Here is a 21,268-nt window from a genome sequence, read left to right as displayed (position 1 = left end):
TTGTAGAATCAAACTTTTTTAAGCTAATAAATGATGTTAAAAGTCATAATGCATGAGACTTTTTTAACTATTTTGAATCCCTCCTGTGGACAGATAGTGGGTGAGATTTTCGAAAAATTAGTACAAAATTATTAATTTTTTTTTTAACTTATAGTATGTAATATAAACTTTAATTTAATATATATTTGAGAAAGTTAATTTTTGGTGATAAAGTTAATATTTTAGATCACCCACTGTGGGCAGATTAATGGTTAGATTTAAAATATATATAGATACCTAAAAAATAAAAATACCAAAGGTATTTATAAAACAAAATTTTTCTATCAATCTATTTTTAATAAAGTTATCTCAGTTAGTTTTAAGAAAAAAAGTAAAAATATACTGACTTGAATTTTTTTTTCATTTTTACGGTATAATATCTTTTTAAATAGACACGATTTGTGTTTTTTAATATGTTGTCGAAAACATTAGGTCTGATGAAAGCTGAGATAAAGTAGTGATAGATACAAAAAAATAAACACATCATGGTGAAATACTTTCTCAGCTTCTCATCGAAGCTAAAAATATGTATATCAAAATACTCTCCTAAAAATATGAGAATGCATTTATCTCTTTTTTTACCTTAAGTTATGAATATACTTATTTGACATAAAATTAAACGATTATAATAGTTTGAATTATATATTTTTAAATTAATTAAATTAAAAAAATATTTAGAAGCAATATATTTGTACTGAATTTCAATTATTTGATTGTGAAAAAACATTTTGTATAAAAAAAATCGAGAATTAAAGCTTACCGTGACTATATTGATTGTTGCGTTTTATAACTCCTTGAGCTTTTTGTCGAGCAATATAGAACCATTCACTTGTGTTTGATAAATACTTATACTCAACTGCCAAATCTTTAGCCAAAATTCCTTTACCGTTGGGCAATCTATATGCGTATGGACAAAAGAGACTGTAGTCTTTGTACTGATTCTGGTCATAGCAGTTACCGGCCGCAAATATATTATTATCAAATTCTACCATAGATATTACACCTGCATGTAATAAATATTCTGAGGATGTTACACTAGGATCAGCATACTTCCAAATCCTAGTCAACATATTTGCTCTATTGACAGCTACATTTGCCATGACTCTGAATCTTTCCTAAAAAAACCATTGTTAATTTAATTTATATTGATAATACATAAGTTAATTAGATGCATAGTATAATAGGACATTTTGATGTGAAACTAGTTTTACAGTTTTTAAATGCATTTGTGTAAATAAGTATTTACTATTATAGACTTCTGATCAATTGAATTTACAAATAGTAAATGAAAAATAAAATACTTTGAATTTTCTTGTAACTAGTAAGAGAAGTTGCTTGTATTTGTTTTTTTTTTATGTGAAAATATCTTATGTGGCATCAAAACATTTCCGCTTGGGAAATGAAAATTTCTTAATGTTATTTTTTTGTGTGTTTTGTTACTTAGGTTACATATGTAACATATGATAACATATGTTAAAATAAAGATTATATAATGTTAAAAAATAATTAATATTATAATAATTTGTTAATTTTTATTCGAAGTAAATTATATTTTTAACTTCGTTTAATCGAATTATCTGAAACTAAATAAATAAATTTAAAATTTATTTAAAATAAATTTTTTACTTGCCGGCCGATTCAAGATCATTTTATAATAATGTAAAATACAATAAAAACAACTTTAAGAAAATATTCTCGTTTTTTGAGAATATTCTTGAATTATATTCTTACGGTAATTTTGTATCACTATTTCCAACTGTTGCATATCCACTCTACGTCTTAAAACTGTTTTCACTTTTTTAAGTATTTAACCTCGAGTTATCAACTCATCAAAATTTTTTGTAAACAATAGGCTAAAAACGTTTATTTTAAACTTGATGTACAAGAATCCAAAGTGATTAATTTATCAAATAAATTTTAAAAAAAAATTAGTTCAGGAGTTATAAATATTTTCAATCTAGGTGAGAGATGAATAGCACGATAGAGTAATGTATATGGGTTAAAATTATATAACCTGCACCTCACTTTCAGTCAACAATTAAAAATGTAAATGACATCCATATATTAGTTTACAAATAGATATCGACTTGTAATATTTTAATTTGATCATTTTCTCTCCTGTGAACTAGTTTAATAGGTAATATTGCCTGCCACTTAAAAATTATAGTTAGTACCCTTATATGTATTAAGGTATAGACCAAAAAATATTTAACCACTTATAAATTGAAAAATAAACAATAATAAACAATAGCACAGATTTTATTTTTTAAGAGAAGTAATTTTTTTCTATGGGATATAACTTGTACTAAAAAAAAAGAAGTTATTTGAAAATAGAAAAACTTTATTTCTATTTTTATATACACACTCCTCTAAACACAAAGCACAGATAATTTATTTATTTCTAAATCTATAAACACTTTCACGTAAAAGCATTTTTATACAACCAAAATTATTAAATGGCTTTGTGGTACATCTGATCATTTAATAAATTGTTCATCAAAACTAAAAAGAATTGATTATTCTTCATAGGTTATAAAGCATAATGTGTCCTATCAGTTCTTGACATATTTAGTAACATTTAAATCCAGTCAATATTCTGCATTATTTTTTTTTTGAAATACAGTTTTGGACTGCGTTAAAATCATATTTTGAATTATTTGTCTCTAATGAAAAAATGATTATTTTTAATTTTTTAGAAATTATAAAATATACATTTTCTATTCTTACAAGATGTTCTAATGGTTCAATAATAACTTAAGGATAAGTACTTATTGAGTTTTAACAAATTTAGGGAGTGTGTAACGTGGATCTGTCCTTATTATATTCCATTTATTCCAAACATCACTGTGTTATACAGAATATTCAGCAAGTAAGGAAACTGGTCAATTGTTACAGACAATGAAAACAATGGAAACCTGTTTCCTTACTTACTGAATACCCTATGTATATCCATTTTATGTTTTAAAATTCTTGTAACTCAATAATTACTTTTCCTAAATTGTTATCTACAAATTAGGCATTTTTATAAGAAAAGATCTAAAAAATGGCTTTTTTTTAAATTTTAAAACATTTAAAATTAAAAAAAAAATAAATTTAAAATATGATTTATTTTATGGCAAATTTTAAGACTCTAAATTATTTTTAAAAAAAGAATTTCAAAATATTCGTTGGATCAAAAGTTATTAAATATGTCAAATCTTGTTCGGATATATACCTTGTGTTTCAAAAAATATATACGTTTTTCTAGTATCATTGATAATAGAAATGTTTTGCAAACCTTTTGATTGGAGAAAATTTTTTTTTTTATTTGCCTTGAGAACTAAAATAAAACTATATTATTAAATATTTACTATCTAACGTCATTTTTTTATATAATTCTTAAATTAATAATTAGATCAATAATGTTTGATATTAATCCAGAATAATTTATTATGTTTAGCAGTTATTTATAAGACTGTTTTTATCTGTATACCTATTTGTAAGAGGTATTATTAAATCTTCGTGAAGTGTAGTGAGCGTCATACTTATCAGTGTGTAATAAAACGCATAAACTAAAAATATCTCGTTATCTTTTAACTCAACAATTCATACACGAAAAAACCATTAAGAAAATGGGAAGTTGCAATATAATTATAAAATTTATGCTTTTCCAGAATGATAAATTTTTTTTACTTTTATAAAATACTTAAAATATATATTTTGAAATAGTGAATTCACTGATGTATAAAAGCTAAAATCTGAGTGGGAATATTTTTTATAATACTTTTTCTTTAAACACTATAGCTTCAATTTGAGATTTCTAAAAAATATTTAAACTAATGCTAACAATCAACTAAAAGTATATAACAAATAATATTAATTAGATTACCTAAAATCTAAATTATCAAATTGATTACCAACAAATGATAAAAGTAAACAGATGCACATGGTGCACTGCACATGATATGCGATTAATAGAGCTGTTTAAATCATAAAGTTTTTGTTTCTTACATTGTAACTATGAATTTTAAATAAAATGTTATTAAAAAAAAAAAGTTAAAAAAATGTCGAAAGTTAGCGATTTTTAAAATTGTAATTTTTTGGAGGATTTTCTCCATTTGTGAGGAACTAGAATATTGTTTTCAAATTTTGAGGGTAATGTCTTCGACTATATGTATACAATTTGTGATCTTTAGACTTATCGTTGAAAAATTTCTCTCTTCGGAGAGAGCTGAGAAAAAGTGGTAACAGACACAAAAAAGAAAAAAAATGTAGGACAGCGGGGTTATGGCATAGTTGGAACAAGTCTAGTTGATATCTGACAGTGATTAAAATTACTATCATAAAAAACGCTTCGATGCAAATCTGTAGATAGTGTTTAATCTTAAGAAATTGGTGGATTATTCCAAATGCAAAATTAACTCCTATTTTTAGTTCAACTTCGACGGCCATTTGCACATAAAATATAGGTCGTCGGGGCAAATTTTTTTTTTAGTACGTAACAAGCTTTAATTTAGTATATTTTTAAATGACGCAGTATTTCCGGAACGTTTTCAAAAGTTAGGTTAAAAAAATTCTACTTTTTATACGTATGTTTCAAGTTTTTAAATGTTGTAATAGGCCCTTTACATAAAAACAATATTTCTTTTTCTTCCATTTCATTTCTCAACACACACAAAGATTCTATTCTATTACACAATACTTCTCACAACAAATATTAAACACTATCAATATTTTCTGTTCTTAGTCACAGCCAAACACATAGTTGACATAATCACGCCATAGGCATCCGCTCTTTTTTTTCACCGCACATGGATCCTTTAACAATCAAATGTTTCTATTTATTATTTTCAGTTAAAGAACCCTTTTTCAATGTATAATCAAAATCATGAAATTCCTAAAAAAATGTGAAGCAAATAAAAGCCGGACGTTAAATATGTGCGTTTTTGGAAGGGGTTACACCAGGAAAGCTCCAGAGATGGACGCGCTCGACCTGTTTCGATCGAACTCTAAGACGAACACATCGCATTCATCGTCTGGTTCTCGCGAGCTACCTTAATTTAACACCGCAGAATAATTATGAATATATTTATCAATATATAAACTTGTGTTTATTAACTAAGAACAATATCTCTCCGTAACATTCACGTGATGTAATTACCTTCTAATTATTACAATTATTTTATATAATTATATGTGAAGTTATATTAATTATATTATTTTATCATCAACAACCATCTGACATTGCGTTCTTTTTATCATTATTCTACACGCCTAAAGGATAACTAAAAGCTCAGGTAAGAACATTCAAACTTAGTTTGCAAATTAATATTAACAAACATAAACCCTCGAACAATACACCCCAAGTAAAATAACAAGAATAGTTCCTTATATTCGATACTTCTCCCCTTTAACATATTATTTTGGTTTACGACATAACACCCCCTGTATAAGGCAAATGTCCATTTTGAAAAAATAGTATGTCGGATGAAAGAGATACATATAAAGTATTTAGAAACAAAAATTTGTGTTAATCCATATATTTTTCAAAAAGTTATAAAAATATAAAGTTAAAAATATAAAATCGAAATTTTAACAAAAAAATAGTAGATTTTTAACTACGGCAGCTATTTGCTAATAGAAGATTTTGCTTATAGTACGTAATATAAGCTTTAATTAACAAATGTTTAAATGACGTAGTATTTTCGGAACATTTTCAAAAAATAAGTTGAAAAAGTTGCTATTTTAAATCCACTCTTGTGGGCAGGTAAAGGGATAACTATTGAAAAAAATTATATCATATGAAAGGGAAATAACTAAGCTTCTTATATCAAAAAAAGTTATTTTGATTTGTTCATTTTTGAAAAAGTTATGGCAGAAAAAAATTAGATATACTAAAGAATTAAAATCTTTGTCACCATCTGTTAATAACAGAATTTTATATAATAAATTGAATAAAATATATCATTGATAAATAAATTGAATAATAGATGATGGGTAGTCTCCTTGTAGAATTTTAGTTGATTCCTGAATAAATTAAAATTTGACAAGAAAAACAATTTTTGTATTTAACTGATATATTTACGTTAAAAAAGTATGCTAATAAAGGATCAACCAACCAATTTTCTTTAATTTTGAATTAATAACTGATAAAGGAATAAGAAAATTTCTAAATATTCCATTAAGAGTAACGATTCAAGAGAAAATGTTAGGAACGATATATATTACATAAATAGGGCGATAATTAAATATTAATGATTTACCATCTTTTTCAAAATATAATTTAAAAACACAGACTTTCAAATATGAGGAAACTCACTATGTTTTAAGTAAAAATTTGAATAAAGTAATTAAAAAACAAAAACCTCTACCCCCTTTCCCAATTACTTGACATGCCAGGGAATTAAACACTAAATTAAATATTCAATATGCATTTTGATAATTACAATTAAATTGGGAACAGGATGTTTTTACAAGCTTTTTTAAATTAACAATGGTAAGAATTCCACGAATATGTTTAATAATAGCATTATTTTCATTATTAGATCTCTGACGACGAAGTTCATTACGAAGTTGAAGCATAACGTCATGTTAAGTATAGTTCGAACTGAAGACAATTTTAAATCTTTCCAAGTTTAGTAACAGTTAATTTTTTTTTGAGATGGCATAGATTTTGTTTTTGATCATAGAAACTAAACTTTGTATAGAGTTTGAAAGACCCAATCAAGAAATTGCAGCTGATTGGAGACTACGAAAACTTAAAATTTAATTTATCTCGTTTATAAAATAATTTTGTATGCAGTTTGATCCTGGTAAATTAAGCAATAGTACATTTTTTAACGGGTTTGTCTGACAATTAGTTTGGAAATTAAATTATTAAGAGTAAATTGATATTTTCTATTCTCATATTGTTTAAATTAATTATAATATAAGTAATATTCACTGTACATTATTCAATGAAGTATTAAATAAATAAAATTAAGTTTCTAAACTAGGTTTAAATGTTAAACTAAATAATATATAAATGAATTATAAAATTTTGTAAATTGGTTGTTTTTTAAGGATGCAATACAAATATGAAAAAAAAAGTTATCCTTATTTTTTTTAACAGTCACCAATATCCGTAGAAAATATTTCATGAGGGAAATTATTTTTATTTCTTCAATAGTTCGTAAAACACATATTAGAAGTACCTTATGTACATATAAACAAACTAATCACTAGTTAATTAGTTCTAATGTTTATAATATAATAATGTTTCATTTATTAAAATTTGAATAGTAATTTTCGTATTTCGTTATTTTACTTGTACCGAAATTATCAAAATGTATAATAGTAAAATTATCACCCTGTGAATACTTTAGTGTAGAACTCAAAATTGACAAATTTTGTCATTAGTTTATACATGTTTTCTTATGGTAATAGTACATAATTCATTTATAATGCAATAGCGTATTCTGAATCTACAAAATTAAATACGGAATACTAAATAATATTTTTTATCAAACAATATGATATATTTGAATTACTACACTAAAGTACTTACAGTGCGATATAATATAATGAGATTATTTATTAAGTTGAATAGTGTTTTTCTCATTTTAAACTACAAAATTCAAAAATATCTGATAACAGTATAATCCAAGAAGAAACCTCTGTAAATAGACAGGTATATTATTTTGTTAACCTTTGGATTTCATGAACTAAAAACCATACACTTAATTTAGTAATATTGTGTATTGAAGCTTGAAATTCAAAGGGTATAACTGATATTTTTCAATTTTAAGTTAAGCTAGAATATATATATAATATATATGTATAATTTATATTAAACATTATAAAAAATAAATAATATTTGTCTTTTATTAATATATTTTTACGTTTTCTTTTTAAATTTCTTGACAGGTCATTATGGCAATTTTCCTTTTAACTATTCATTTAAATCACATTCATAAACGTGTCACTTGAACCCTTACGTTTTAAACACTATATAATAAAAACTTGAATATAAATGAGAATAACCTAAATATTTTTTTATAAAAATCCATTCCAACAGCTCGTTTTGTAAAATATTCCTTTATAATTTATGTAATTTAAAATCATACTAGCTACCTAATATAGAAGTAAAAATTAAAAAACTGTGAGTGCAATTATGTATCATAAAAAAAATTTAAATATACCTGACTATAAATAATAAAATGTCTAAAGAAAAAAAAACTTTGAATTAACAAATGTTTAAACAAAAACAAATAAAAATGAACAGTAAACGGTGAACAAAAACAATAATTAAGGACTTCTACACAATTAAAGTATTAGTAATGTTATAAAAGTTTAATTCATTAAATAATATTTGTTAATATTATTATTTAATAGTAATATTAATCCAAAATTGAAAATTTCTACTTCAAACTAATTTGCTACTAATAGTCATGAAATATACTATAGTTTGCATCAAACATTTATCGTCCATGTTATATTTAGATACAACAGTTTTATTAGACCTCTAAGCGAATGGTTTTTATGTTTTATGCGGTAATTATATCAAAGAAATAGGACTAAAAGCTTTTTTTTAGAAATACATTTTGATATAAACTATAGTGTTGGAAAACAGGTATTTAATTCGTAAAACACTGAAGTTAATTTATAGGATAACAATATTTAAGGGCATAAATATTCATGAAGCATTTGTACATAGTAATTTAATAATATAATTTTAATTTTAATGATTAATATGTTACAAATCGTCCATTTTTTTTAAAATAATTGTTTAATATTTAATATTAGCTTTGGTGCAAAGCTCAGAAGATATTAATTTTACTAAAGTATGTTTATTTTATATTTTTTTATGTGTCTATCACTAATTTATAAGCTTTCGTTGGATCAATATTAGTTAACAATATATCAAAATATCACAAATCTTATCTAGTTGAAGATATTACCCTTAATAATTGAAAAAATTTCTCTCAAACTTTTTGGGAGAAATTCCCAAATAAATTACAATTTTTTTTTTAATTGGTTAATTTCGTGATTTTTTAAACTTTTTTAGTTAAACCTTTTATAACTTTTTTAAAAATGATGAAAACAAATTTTTATATAAATATCTTAGGTATACATATATGTTTTAAATCTGATCATTTTCCTGCTCACAGTGAGGATTCATAATAGCGACTTTTACAAAAAAAGTTAATCTTTTCAACTAAATTTTTGAAAATCTCTTGGTAATATTATGTCCTTTAAACATATGTTAATGTAAAATAAAATAAAGTTAAAAAAAACCCAGCACAGGGCGTCAATATACAGTCAAGAAATTTTATAATTACTATTTATAGTAAATTTATCAGTAAAGCTCAATATTTTTTTGTATTTTTATCATAATAAAATCACTCAAATAAAAATCATAGTAATAATTTATGAGTAACTTTTGGTGTTTAAAATGAGTCTACAATTGAAATATTTACAACTTAATTAATTTTAACTATTTACTTTAATTAAAAAATCAATAAAAAAAAAATATCTACTCAATTGAGCAAATTATAAATTTTGATTATAATTGTAAAAATCCATTGTTAAATTCAGGTGAAACTAAAAATCATTTTTTTTTTTTAGATTTATGATTTATATAACGACATGTTAGCAAAAAATTTGGAATATTATAGACTGTAAATAACACACAAAGCACAGTGGCGACGTGTCATAGTTGGGTCAAGTATAATGATATCTGACAGTGATTAAAATCACTATCAAAAATAAACGCTTCGATGCAATTCTTTAGATAGTGTTTAATTTAAAAAAAATTGGTGTTTTATTCCAAAAGCTACTTGATCTGCTGGTTCCTTATTAATATCTCGATTAAGATAAAGTATGTCGAATGAAAAAGGGTTTATTAAAAAATATTATTTCTCATAAAAAATTGTGTGGATCCATAAACTTTTCAATAAGTTATAGCATTATAAAGTTAAATATTATATAAATAATAAAATCGAGAATTTTCACACGAAAATAGCATTCGGTAGCCATTTTCGCCGTGAAGACAAGTCCAGAGGTCAAATTTTTTTTTTTCAAATTAAAGTATATTACATTAGCTTTAATTTAAGATATATATAAAAGTGTCAGACCTTCCGGAACATTTTCAAAAGTTATGTTGAAAAAGTAAATTTGTTGTGAAAAAGTTGTCATTTTAAATCCCCCCCTGTGGGCAGGTTAAGTGTCAGATTTACAAAAAAAATATACCAAATAATAAGTAAAGACATCAAGCATCTATATAAAAAAAAATTATATTGATATGTTCATTTTTGAAAAAGTTAGAGCATTATTAAGTTAAAAATATTAAAAAAAATTATTTTACAAAAATCGTATTTTTTTATTAACTTTGATGTCTGTTTTTATCGTGAAGACAAATAAAGTCGGAAATTTTTTTTTCCATGATAAAGTACATTAAATTAACTTTAATTTACGATATATATTAGGGTGTCCCTTATTTATAAAATTTAAAAACTACAAAGTGCCACCCCCTAGAATTATTCAAATACATAAAAAAATAAATTTTTTTTAAAAACTTTAGCTTTTGAGATAGACATAAAAAACTAAAAAATCACCCTTGGAGGGTTATTTTTAACCCCCTTGGGGCACGTCTTAGAGTTGACCAATCGTCTCCAAATTTCGTACAATTTATTTTTTTATGTATTCGAATAATTCTAGGGGGTGGCACTAACAAATATTAAAAAAAAAAAACCTCTCATGTAGCTAAGGGTCACCCTAATATATATATAAAAATGGCAAACTTTCCGGAACATTTTCAAATGTCAAGTTGAAAAAATTAATTTTTTGTGAAAATGTTGTCATTTTAAATCCCCCCCTATGGGCAGTTAAATGGTCAGATTTATAAAAAAAAATATGCTAAATGATAGATAAAGACATCATGTATCTATAAAAAAAATTTAGTGATTTGGTCATTTTAAAAATAGTTATAGCAATTTTAAGTAAAAAAATAAAATAAAAAAATGTCGAAAATTAGCGATTTTTAAATTTGTAATTTTTTTGGAGATTTCCCCCATTTACGGCGAACGAGGGAAATATTTTCAATTTTTGATGGTAATGTCTTCGACTAGATACAATTTGGGATCTTTTGACGTATCGTTGAAAGAAATCCGTAAGGTGAGAGCTGAGTAAAAGTGGTAAAAGGTACAAAAAAAAAAAAAACACATCATAGTAAAATTAATACCTTCTCAGCTTGGCATCGAAGCTAAAAATTTGTCCTTACGACTTATATTTTATAAGTAAACAGCCCCTGAAGTTAAACAAAAAATGTTATTTTTGTGTAAAATATAATCGTTTGTCGTGTTATGATTTTCTATTTAACAGATGAAATAGCATAGTTAGGATAAGTATTTATTGAGTAAGAAGTATTTTATTTATAAATAAAAATAATATAATAATATATAGTTTAAATACACGTTGAAAAAAATATACTTAAATAGTTTACAGTGAATAAATGTATACTTGTTATGTTACATCTTATGTTTAATTAATTCCTATGATTATCATCTAAGTTATCCCAAGGATACATAGCGCAGTTAGGAACAGCATGCATTGGTGTATATTTGTAATGCATACTAACCTAATATATTATCGTGCTTGTAAGTAAATATCTTAAATTTGTTATCGGCCTATCAATTTTTTTTATTAGAAGAAAGTTTAAAAATATAAAAAAATTATTTTAAAAAGTAAAAAAAAATATTTGCTGAATTAAAAGATATTAAAGTTGTCAAAACCTGATGTGACACTCTGAATAACATACTAAAATATTTTCAATTAATTGAACCTTGAAAATTTATATGATTTAATACCACAAAGGAACAAATCATTTAAACTTTCCATAATAAATTATAGATTTTAAGGTAATGTTACATTTTTTCTAAAAACTTCACTACAATACAGACTTTTATAGTAAGTTAGTAACATTTTTGTCGAGATTATAAATAAAATTATTACATATTAAACCGATTTTAATATTTTATTTATATTTTTTATGTAAGAACAATATAAAATTTAAGTACTAATTCATTATAGTTCATATGATAGTTCGCTACATGATTTTCAATTAATATAATATGAATGAGTGAAAAAGAAATTAAAATTATAATTTAATCATGTATTATTGATTTTATTTAGTTAAATGAATATAATTTTATAAGTTTATGATAATAATTAAAAGTATTAGTTTGAAAATATAAGTTCAAAAGTTTATTAGTTGATTTAATGAAAAATAGTTTGTTTTTGACATTATTTTGACAAGTGATCAATAGTTGCGAGTAGATTTTTAAAAATGTTGTTATTTATAACTTAATAAAATCCATTTTATAAAGTAAAAATTTCTTTTTCTTTATTTTTATTCTATCCTTTTCTTTATTTTGTTAAATTAAAAAATTCAAAATAATTTTATAAGCACAATACACACAATTTTTTTAGGGAGAGTTTTTATTAATTAGTACTTATTCTATTGGTATGTTATAAGATATCAAACCCTTATCTAATTTTTTTTCTTTTAAAACTCTTTTTGTACATTTGCATTGAAGACTTTTACTGTAGTAATATTAACCAACATCAGATTTTAATCTAGCTGTATACTAAGCAATTTTTACTTGTATTAACTAAGCTAGTTCACCACTATGCCAGGACACGACTGTATTAGTTTTATTTTTCAATTTAAATATAAACATTTTTTAGAACTTAAATAATAAAATACAATTTTTAGATGAATGCATATTAAATTACAGGTATTTTAATACAATGATTGAGTTATCAATTATAAAGTTGATAACTTGTAGCTTTGAGGTAGAGATGAGAAAGTATTTATTTTACTATGATGCATTTATTTATTTTATATTTTTATGTGTATGATACTAATGTAATATGCAGCTATTATCACAGTGTCATATTATAAAAAAATGGGTATTTTTTGAACAGACCTCATACTTAAACTTAAATTTAAGTTAAATTTAAAGGATACAAGTTTTCTAAAACTTTGTCAAAAGTTAAAATTTTATGGAAATATTGATATTTTGACTTTACCTGTGATCATATAAAATATTGGATTTAAAAAAATAAATGGTGTGTGTCTTTTTTGTATATATATATACCTATATATATATAAAACTAACATCAAGGCGGCTGTGCATAAACGAGTTAATCATTTAAAGATGACTTAGGTTAAACTTTTTAGCTTAATGGAAGAATTTAGATTTTATGTTAACTTGATATCTCTTTTGTTTACTAAATGATTAATTCTTGTATATACATATTTTTTTTGTTACATACATTATTTTTTGCTTCGATGAGATGTGTTAATTTTACTATAATGTATTATTTTGTGCCTGTCCATGAAAATTCTCAGCACTTACTGGACCAATTTTGTTGATCAATATGTTAAAAAAGCACATATCGTATCTAGTCAAAGACATTATTCTTAAAAATTGAAAAAAATTTTCTTGTTCCCCGTAAATGGGAGAAATCTTCCGAAAATTTACAATTTTAATAATAGGTAATTTTCAATTTTTAGATTCGATGCAAAGCTGAGAAGGTATTAATTTTACCATAATGTGTTTTTTTTTTTTATGTCTGTTACCACTTTTTCTCAGCTCTCACTGGACCGATTTCTTTCAACAATACGTCAAAAGATCACAAATCGTATCTAGTTAAAGACATTACTCTTAAAAATTGAAAAATTTTCCCTCGTTCCCCGCAAATGGGGGAAATATCCAAAAAAATTACAAATTTAAAAATCGGTAAATTTTGTCATTTTTTTCATTTTTTTTTCTTAAAACTTCCATAACTTTTTCAAAAATGAACAAATCAACATCATTTTTTTTTAAACTAAAACCTTAGATATTTCCTTTTCATTTGATATCATTTTTTTGAAAATCTAACACTTAACCTGCTCATTGGGGGGGATTTAAAATAGCAACTTTTTTACAAAAACTAACTTTTTCAACTTAATTTTTGAAAATGTTCCGGAAATACTGCGTCCTTTAAACATATATAAAATTAAAGCTCATTTTATGTACTATAAAATAGAAAAAAAAATTTGGCCCGACTACCTATCTTCTATGCGCAAATGGCTACCGTATTCAAAAATATGCTATTTTTCTATTAAAATTCTAGGTTTTGTATTTTATTTTATTTTAAAATATCTTATTAGGAGAAAACATGGTGAAAATAGCTACCGTATTTAAAAATATGCTATTATTGTGTTAAAATTCTTGGTTTTGTATTTTATTTTATTATAAGGGGATTACACCTATTTCCATAAATATTATATCAATCTAAATGACTTAGTATAAAAAATTAATCATATTTAAATTTTTTTGTTTTTTTGAAGTCGAGAAAAATAACTTTAAAAATTGAACTAGCTAAATTTCCATTTTTTAAGTGACGAATGAGACGTACGGTTTTTGAGACGGTAACACTTGAGTCTTTCACGACTGTGTCACTGAATTTTTTTTTAATTCTTTTTGAGTTAAAAAAAAATTTTTAACTCATTTGATTTTTATTTCATTTAGATTCAATAACTTCAATAAATATCAAGGATTCCATTACTATAGTCTCCTCTCGTGAGAAGAAATTCATATTAATATTATTTTACTATGTGGTTTTTTTTTTGTAACTATCATTTATTTTCTCAGCTCTCATTTGACCTACTTTTTTGGCACATTTTTTTGAACTACTAATGAGGATATAATTAAAGAAATAAGAGTTGATGATGCTTTTAGAATAATCCATCAATTTCTCGAAATGAAACACTATCTACAGATTTGCATCGAAACGTTTTTTATGATAGAGATTTTAATCATTGTCAGATATCATCTATACTGGACCCAACTATGCCACGAACCCACTGTGCCACCACCCCACTGTGCTGGGTTTTTCTATTTGTATTTATTAAATGTCTCACATGAAGTATATACTTTGTAAGTTTGACAAAATTACATAATTTTGATTAATATATATAAATTTAAAACTAAAGATATATTTAAAAATTTATTTAAAACTAAATAATATTTAACTCGAATGTCACAAAAATTACTAAAAAATCTAGAATACATACTATATGTGTTTAGTGCACGCGATTTTTAAATAATTTTTGTAGTATTTGAGTTAAATATTTAAAAAAAATATTAACTTGTCCTGCCTTGAGAAACATACCTAAGTTCTTCTTCTTTTTCCTCGCCTTAATCCCAACTACTTGAGGTCGGTCACCCTTAATCTAAACTTCCAAGTGATAAGATCTTCCACTTAATCTACGCTCACATCAGCCGTCTTCATATCGCATTCAATAATATTCCTTACCTCTACCACTTCTTTCTTCAACATTCATTTCTATAACTGTTTTTGCAGCTTCCGATTCCTCTTCTAATTACATGACTAAGCGATCTAAGTCTATTTTCTCTCATATTTTCTATGATTGAAGCTACAACTATACTTCCTTTTATATGTTCGCTACTAATTCTATCTTTTCTAGTCACTCCCCTCATTCAACTAAGCATTCTACGCATACCTAAGTAAAAAAAAAGTTATTTTGATTCATACGTTTTCAACAAAAAGTTTTAACCAGTATTTTATCATAAGATTTTTAAAAAAATATCAAAATATCGTAATTTGTTAGACGACTTATCTTATATATTTCCTATACATGAGAAAAATCATCTAAAAATGATGTGTGAAAAATATGACATACTTTGTTATTTTCCATAAAGATATTTTTTTGAATTTTTGAGGTTAATAACCTTGATTACATGTGATTTGTTATATTATGATTTATTATTGAGAAAGCTCCATTAGGAGCGGAGAACTTATTTCAAAAAAAAACATATACACACAGAAAAAAACTAATAATAATAAAATAAACACTTTTTCAGCGTCATATTAAATACAATAATCAAATGATTAAACAATTAACTTGGTGTATACTATATCTTTTTATGGTAATTATTAGAGCTAGAAATTGTATACATTTATAAATTATGTTTGAGTCACTTTAAAAGATCCTATGTTTTTGCAGTTTTGTCATAGGATTATATAATATCGTAGAAATATTTTTCGTTTTAGTTTAGCAGTATTGGGTAGACTCCCTTAATCCTCCCAAAACTATAACCTCGGTAACGACACATTACTTACACACTTACATAAGTTTTCAAGTTAATAAATAAAAATGTGTACTAACTGATGGTATGTTCAGAATAACTTAACAAAGTTTATAAGTGCATATAATTTTAAGCCCTAGTAATTATAATTTAAAATATTTGTCTGTCTAACTTAAAGTGATATTTCACTAAAAAGCTAACTAATAATATTTTTTTTTATTAATTTACTTTTCCTTTTTTCTTTATATGCCTTTAATGGCACACTTAAAATTTTAAAACAATTCAGTTTTTATTTTAACTACATTTTATGAAATAGAATTAAAAGTTATTGAGTATTAAAAGTTTTCCTATTTTTGTGGACAAACATTGATTATACAATGTAACCGATTAATTTTCTTTGTAAATAATATGAACTAAAATATGAAAACTGAAAACAGTTTATAGTATTACGACACTTTTAATCGAATTCAATGTGAACTCAAAATATCTTTTGGAAAACTCCCCATTTTCTTCTAAATTAAAAACTTAGATTCAGTTATTGGAGAAAAACGTTGGCGCATTGACAATCGTCTGATTTCTATTAAGTTCTTGATACTGCCTTTTTGTTAGTATTTTTATTAACAACCTTTTTCAACTTGAACAAACTGTTTGACTTTTTTTTCTATATGTATAATTGATATTTTATACAAGGCGATTGATTTATCGTTGACCATTAAATTACCGTCCTTGAACGCTGCTTAACATAAACAGTACTCACTGTAAGTAGTGTTATCATTTTTACTATAGTGATGACAAATAAATATTTGTTTTATAAAAATGTGGAGTTGTCCTAAAAATATATTTAAACATACTTAGTACTTCAATATTTCTATTAAATATTAAATAAGTTTTTTAATAGTGAAAAAAACGTTTTTTAGTTATTATTAAATTTTAGAAAAGGTTAGCGTATCTTAAATTCAAATTATATTTTAGAAGTACCGGAATTACCAGATAGAATAATATAAAAGAAATGAAATATAAATATATATTACTTTAAGTAAATCTCAATTGGATAATATATAAACCAAAAATATATTAAAAAATGATGATTGAAAAGATTAAGAAGTTTTCATTTATGTACTCGAATAGTAACTAAATACTTATGTGACTTTAATTTATAATAACCATTTATCTTGCTAAATTATACTATTAGTTACAAATGTTGTAATTAAAAATTCTCATAATTGAAAATGTTTTATGTACTACACCACTTTAATATAATAAATTTACCTAAGATATTTTATGTTGTAATAACTAAATTTCTTTACTGACGTCTATTCAGTTGATACAGTTATCACAAAAAAGATATTTTGAAATAACCAAAAATGTTTTATAGAAACTCGCTCTTAGTAACTTGAAATCACTTTTCGAATTATCAGAAGATCAAATTACAAAAACATAATAATTTCTTAAATAGTATTTAATTTGTGCGAAAAGTTTTAAATTGTGGTCTTTTTGAGTTATGAGATGATATTTTATTATATTTTATCATTAAAGTTCAAATTTTTAAGTATTTATAGCAACGAAATATGCGTATCTGTACGATATGAAAAACTACCGAATATGATGCATTAATTGATAAAATATGCAAAAATATTCATTAAAAGTTGTTATTTATACTCTATAAAATAAATATATTAAAACTTAATATACAATAAATTAGGTACAGTGTGATGTTAATCCATGTTTTATGATCATTTAAAACTTCGATGTAACTGTATCAGATGAAAGTATAGTGAAATATAAAAGAAAAAATTAGCATTTATTAGAAAAAAAATTGTGATTTATAACTTTGAAAGATTATTACATACATAAAAAGTCTCTTGAACGTATTTATTTTAGTTAACTTAAAGACTGTTAAATAGTTTTTGTTTTATGTTGCTTTAAAGGATGCAGATTTTTTCAGAACATTGTAAAAAAATTTAAAAGCTGTCTCTTTTATAAAATTTTGACGTATTTCTACTTAGACGGTAAATTTTTTATTGAGAGTAGTCGTCGGAACGATTTTTTTATCGGGAAGTTTATTTTAAAACTTCATTTAATATGGTTGAATGGATGTAGTTTTTTCGAAACTTTTTCAAAAATTGAAAAGAAAAACATTTTTAACACATTTTAATCTCGTAGCGAAGCTGAAAAGGTATTAGTTTACCAAGATGTATTTTTTTTATGTATGTCCATGAAAATTATCAGTTCGCACTGTACCAATTTTGTTGATCTATGTGTCAACAAAATCTCAAAACTACGCTACCGTAAAAAATGACATTTCCAAAAACAAATTTCTGCATTTTGAAACTGCTATAACTTTTTTAAAAATACTGGTTCAATTGTAATTTAAGTAGAATATATTAGAGACAATAATATTTTTTTTTTATGCTTTTTATGAAAATCCAATGTATAACCCAAGTACGGGGTGGGTTAAAAAAAACCACTTACACATGAAAAAAAAAAATGTTTAACTCAATTGTTGAAAATGTTACAGAACTTCTCACAGTTTTAAACCTGTAGTATGTTAAGGAACATGAAGTGAACAAAATTAAAAAAAAAAACCATTTCACAATTGTTCTAAAATTTTAAAATTACAAACATATGAACTATTGTGAAATTTAACAGATTCACATCGAAATGTTTTGTAAGATAGTGATTTTAATCATAGTCAGATATCATCTATGCAAGTCTCAACAAGTCTAACTCAACACACTCCCACTTTGCTGTGTTTTTTTTATTATTAACTCTCATTGTACTTAGATTTTTCGTCACATTAAAAAAAGCATGTAANGAAATTTAACAGATTCACATCGAAATGTTTTGTAAGATAGTGATTTTAATCATAGTCAGATATCATCTATGCAAGTCTCAACTATAGCACACTCCCACTTTGCTGTGTTTTTTTTATTATTAACTCTCATTGTACTTAGATTTTTCGTCACATTAAAAAAAGCATGTAAATTGAAAGAACATTATTTAAGTTACCAAAATTTTCATTTGTTCTAAATTTTTTGTAAGAAGTTATAAAAGTTAAAAATTGCAAAAATAATCAAAATTTACCATTTTCAACAATTTTTAAGATAGTTTGGTAAATAATTATAAATTTTGAGAGTTTCATCAATTTTTGAGGGTATTGTCCTCGACTAGATATAGTTCTTCAAATATATAGAATAACAAAATTGATAAAGTAGAATTTGAGCAAGCAAAGCGACAGACACAAAAATATAAAAACACATCGTAGCAAAATCGATAACCTCTTAGTTTCACATCAAAACAATACAGTTTTACAGATTTATCATTTAAAAAAGTCTCCAGAACTGAAAAAGTATTATATTGTTAATTTTATGCAGATTTTTACAATTTTTGATGTCATGATAATGTCAGTTTATCATTAAATTAATAACTAAAATGAAATTTTTAAGTAATTTAGTGTTTAAATTTAAGAGTTTAATGAAAAATTATGTAATTTTTATATTTCGGGGCAAAATTATTGACATGAAATTACTTAAAGTTGAAACATAAATATCTTTAATATTTAACGGATTTTGAATGTAATTGTAATGCCAACTCATAAAAACTGTTATTTCAAATGATGAATAAATATACTTAATTTATTAATATAATTTTAAAAAAAGTTTGTTAAAAAGTTGCGAGTGTAGATAAATTAACAATAGCCTCTAAGGGATTTTTTTGACAATTGCATATTTTTACACGTACCTGAGCATATCTATCAACTACACCTTCTCCCATGTTTAAGTCAGTGCCGGCGGTACAATTGCCGCCTAGATGTTGTTGTGACTCGACAACACGCAGTAAAGCATTAGCTTTATCCAGAAGGTGTTGGCTACCAACGACTGTGGTGGATATCATTGACGATGGACCGGATTCATCGAGTATCTCAGATATTAACTGAGTACTAGTCTGTGTTTTCAATGAAAAGTCATTGTGTTGTTGCGCCCATCTAGCCATTCTTGAACGACCATGTCGCACAGTTACGGCCAGGGCGCTAAACACCCACATAGACACAATGGTAGCCGCTAACATAGTTTATGGCATTTTCACCATGGGTTCCGATATGATTTGGTCGTCGAACATGACGATAATCACAATCCTCTTATTGAAAATTTTAAAGGAAAAAAAAGGACAATTTTCAATCTTAAAAAATATTAATTTTAACAATCAAGTGATAACTCCGAATTGTCGACGGTTTACGCACATTTTCGTAGATCGAAATTACGGATAACGCTGACGTTAGTTCCGGGATGATTCCGTCAAGCAACTAACTTTACAATGGTCATTCGCAAACTAGCAGCGGCAACAGCGCGCATACACAAAGGGTGGTCGTTTTAACCATTTCACGCAGTTGAAGATGCATAGTACACGTGTGAAAACTCCACCGAGTTGTCACGTCTTGCCCATCAGACGGTCCGAATTTCGTAGTTCCTCGTGTAAAGAAGAGTACAACTTTTTTGTACGTGAGTTGTCAGCCATGAGTAATACCAGTTCGGTTAAGAAAATACGTGAACAGAGTCTATTTTCGATGCAATAAATTAGTTAGTTATAAAATTGTTCAGAACTATAAGGTTCGATTTCATGAATATATTATAGCTGATAACTTATGAATTTCGAAGAAAATTCAAATTTCCATGAAATATTCAAAATAATTAGAAATTTAAGAATAAAACAATTTTTCCAACTAGNTCAGAACTATAAGGTTCGATTTCATGAATATATTATAGCTGATAACTTATGAATTTCGAAGAAAATTCAAATTTCCATGAAATTTTCAAAATAATTAGAAATTTAAGAATAAAACAATTTTTCCAACTATCTAGTAAAAATAGACGTAATGTTTAATAAAACTTAAACGCAAATAAAATTCTATTATTTTCATGTTGTATACGACTTACAAAACTAAAATTAAGTACAATAATATTTATGACTAAACCATAGTCTCGAAATTACCTAACAAATCAGTGCATGTGATTTTTTAATAATAACGTGTTTCATTAAATTTAAAAATTATTTTAATTAAATTGTTGATGTATTATATTGATGAAGACTATTATTTTTAACACATTTTTCAT

General features: G+C 24.7%; 1 protein-coding gene across 1 annotated transcript in view; it reads right to left on the bottom strand.

Moving 5' to 3' along the window:
* Nucleotides 1–20,448, bottom strand: part of LOC126895498 (probable G-protein coupled receptor CG31760) — a 66,532-nt gene extending 46,084 nt beyond the window's left edge. Inside the window, exons 1-2 of the mRNA XM_050667434.1 lie at nucleotides 19,899–20,448; nucleotides 800–1,154 (exon numbers count right to left, since the gene is read on the bottom strand). Coding sequence (XP_050523391.1) covers nucleotides 800–1,154; nucleotides 19,899–20,225 — 682 coding nt within the window. The 5' untranslated portion in view covers nucleotides 20,226–20,448. The remainder of the gene's footprint in view (nucleotides 1–799; nucleotides 1,155–19,898) is intronic.
* Between the last annotated feature and the right edge of the window lie 820 nt (nucleotides 20,449–21,268).

The sequence above is a fragment of the Daktulosphaira vitifoliae genome, unplaced genomic scaffold (genome assembly GCF_025091365.1).
Source record: "Daktulosphaira vitifoliae isolate Bord-2020 unplaced genomic scaffold, ASM2509136v1 Scaffold_1, whole genome shotgun sequence".
NCBI lineage: Eukaryota > Metazoa > Arthropoda > Insecta > Hemiptera > Phylloxeridae > Daktulosphaira > Daktulosphaira vitifoliae.
The sequence above is the reverse complement of the archived record's forward strand: the minus strand, read 5'-3'. Positions and strand labels throughout refer to the sequence as shown.